Genomic DNA, 3,332 nt, shown 5'->3' on the forward strand with positions numbered 1-3,332 from the left:
CTGTAGGTAATCTTTTCATTAGATAAGATGTGTACTATCTATCAATCTAGAAGTACTTTATTTTACCAAAATTTTGGTAGAGTTTTGTTTGTAAATAGACCCATTTATCAAAAAAGTAACCAAGTCCTCCTTATCTAAGAGCCTCACATGAGGATTTAAATGATAAACCCATAATTACTTGACAAAATTTATATAGTGTTTATCTCACTTTTTGGATATGGTTTATGCAGGCATTGACCTTTAAGTAAAAAACTTATTTTCTATCTTTTCTATTTTGCCAACCATCTTCTCAACAATAAATTATACCATCTTTCAGACCGTGTTTTGTAACAAATAAAACCAAAACATGGTATATCAAACGCACGTTCATGGATTTACCACTATATATCCTAGTATTTGTTACACCATGTGATCACTTTTGCATAACTTCATTTCTGTTTACCAACCAGAGCGTTCTCTATCTTATTGCATGGAGAATTAAGAGCTAGTTTGGCCTGCTTCTTGCCTATCAGCTATGTATCCCTAGCTAGCGTCCATTGTCATGCATATGAGATATTCATTACACAGTGTTCCGAACCATGAGAATTATATGTTGTTCTGGACCATGCAGACAATGTTTATACCATGTGGATTTTTTCTTTTCGAATAGTTCCCCCATCTTATGCCCTTATACAAATACTCAATAAGTATACGGTATGCTATGGAGAACAAATATTTACTCCCAGTTTCTCTATGTCTATTTACATAACTTTAAAATCTATTTAAGTGTTAAAAAAAACAAAAGGAAAAACCAGTGTCTGATAAGCTATGATGAGTAGCACAATTCCTTTATGTATTGCTGTGTTGCCACCCAAAGTTGCTAACGATTTCAATACTTGGATGCTTCAATGCCGTTCGTGTGATGGGGTAGTATGCCGCCAGCTGTATGTGATTGTGTGTGTGGAGGTTACGTTTTTTGTAAGAGAAGAGCCATGTAGCAATCACCTTGCCTGTGTGTATGTTGTGAGAGGATACATCTACGTGCGTAGGTTAGATGAGAGCATTCGGGTATGACAGTACGGTGATTAGCGCTTGGCCTGCATAAGTATTTCCAGTAGGTGAGCCACCTTGAGTAAGGTTCCATTTATTTTTGGCTTGGATTTCCAATGTGTACTAGAGAGAGAGAGAGAGAGAGAGAGAGAGAGAGAGAGAGAGAGAGAGAGAGAGAGAGAGAGAGAGAGAGAGAGAGAGAGAGAGAGAGAGAGAGAGAGAGATTCAGTTATCGTCCACGGAGGTCAGATATGACCCATGGGACCAAAAACAAACATTACAATGGTGACGTTTGTAGCAGATTGCACTGAATACATATCAGTTAAGGACTGAGGGTCCATTGGAAAGATGAAAAATGAAAAGGACAAAAACCTAAGAGGGATCAGCTGTGGGGAGAGCTGATTTGGGTTTTCGAAACTCCTGGATGATGGCTTTACCACCTCGGTAGACTGCCCATTTGCCTTGTTTGCGGGCTTCATGTACCTTCTTGAGCTCTTCACTTTTGCGTTTGAGTTGTAGCGGGGTGAGTTCTTCTGCGATCCAAAACTTGGTGTCCTTGAGAAGACGTGATTGTTGGAGAAGTTTGAGCCGACATTCCCTACTTTCGAATTCAAGGATGGCATGTCCACTTGGTATAGGTAGGTCAGGGCCTCTCCAAGTGATACGACTTATTGCATTGTGGTCGACCTTGATCGGCTTGAGAGTTTCGTTGAGGAAGTTGATGCGTTCCGAGAAGTCGAGCTCGGTTGTTTCCCATGCTTGAGGTAGCCCACCGATGCGGATCTTGAGGGTATTTTCTGCTTGGAGTCGTTGTTCTCGAAGCTCTACTGTCACACATGTCTTCACCTTCGCAAGGGTTGCCGAGTGGGTTTCGATGGCCTTGGCTTCGACTTCTTTCACTTTATTGGTGGTGAGATCGACCATGGAATCAAATCGCGCCTCAAGCTTGCAAAGGCGAGATTTGAGGTCGCGATTTTCTTCCATGACGCGATCGAGATCTGCTTGAAGGCGTTCGATTCGGTCAAATTTGCTTGGCGCTGCTAGGACAGCAGCAAAGCTTGGTCGTGTTTTCGCAAAGCTCTTCGGAGTGTTGGTTTTGGTCGTCATTCTTCCGATGCTAATCTTCTTGTTATTGAGTGCACCCACCAAACTGAAGTTTTGTGGCAGTCCCTGCTTAGTTTAGGCTCGCAGGTCGAAGCAGGTTGGGAGGGCAGGAGAGAGAGAGAGAGAGAGAGAGAGAGAGAGAGAGAGAGAGAGAGAGAGAGAGAGAGAGAGAGAGAGAGAGAGAGAGAGAGAGAGAGAGAGAGAGAGAGAGAGAGAGAGAGAAGTGGATGTAACTTTAAGAATTGTTTTTTCTAAAAAGGTATTGACCTAGATTTTGCATTATCTCGGCAAGGATACTCCCAAAGAGAGATATAGATGGATAAAGACCGATATAGAGCTATACCAAGAAAAAATACCTTTTAGGTTACTAGCTAGTGTTTGTAAGCCGCCTAATATCATCCAAAGATGGATAGAGTGAGAAAACCACGGGGGGTTAAATATTGAAGATACCACTGAAAGTGTTGGTTAAAACTTTTGAGAGAGAGAGAGAGAGAGAGAGAGAGAGAGAGAGAGAGAGAGAGAGAGAGAGAGAGAGAGAGAGAGAGAGAGAGAGAGAGAGAGAGAGAGAGAGAGAGAGAGAGAGAGAGAGGCCCACCCCCAACCCTGGGAGTATGCCCACTTGGTGGGGGATAGCCCACCACGTGAACATATCCCCCGCCAATGATTAAAATTTGAGTTTGTCTTAAACTCTAGTTCTCAATTCTTAAGTGATCTTGAGACTGTATCAATCTTTCCAAAATCTGGTGTTTGTCAAATTATACTTTATCCAATAGTATACAATATCCATGTCTATGTGAACCATAAACCCATGATTATTACTGTAACACATCTGGTGACAAACTATCTTGCAATGTTCATTTTTTAGAAAACACTTTTGTACAACTCTCATGGTATCCGTTCCATTTCCCAAAGAAATTGATGGGGTAAAAATCAAACTTTAATTGAAAAAAAGGGGGGTCATAAACTCATATACAAATGAAAATAAAAAGTTGCCATCATGTTGTGTGTTGAAATGGTATTTTTGTCCGCCATCCTTCTTTTCATTGTGTGTCCTCGCTTTGCTGATTACTCTCCTGCATCCAACCCAGTTGTTTCAGAGATACTTATCGTATTATTATCAGAATTATGTGCATCATGTTCTATTTCTTGTTCGTTTAGTATATCTGTCAAAGATCCGACCTTGAGTCTGATACCAAGGA

General features: G+C 41.1%; 1 protein-coding gene across 1 annotated transcript; it reads right to left on the bottom strand.

Annotated features, from left to right (window-relative positions):
- Positions 1–1,401: 1,401 nt before the first annotated feature.
- Positions 1,402–2,013, bottom strand: LOC147422357 (uncharacterized). Its single transcript, XM_086502541.1, has one exon. It carries the CDS (start codon positions 2,011–2,013, stop codon positions 1,402–1,404), a length of 612 nt encoding a protein of 203 aa, XP_086358667.1.
- Between the last annotated feature and the right edge of the window lie 1,319 nt (positions 2,014–3,332).

Source organism: Adiantum capillus-veneris, chromosome 27, assembly GCF_014529385.1.
Source record: "Adiantum capillus-veneris isolate H3 chromosome 27, ASM1452938v2, whole genome shotgun sequence".
NCBI classification, from domain to species: Eukaryota; Viridiplantae; Streptophyta; class Polypodiopsida; order Polypodiales; family Pteridaceae; genus Adiantum; species Adiantum capillus-veneris.

What these genes read in the sequence shown, in the direction of transcription:
- LOC147422357 (XM_086502541.1), bottom strand. Translation starts at nt 2,013, where the DNA reads ATGGAAGAAAATCGCGACCTCAAATCTCGCCTTTGCAAGCTTGAGGCG.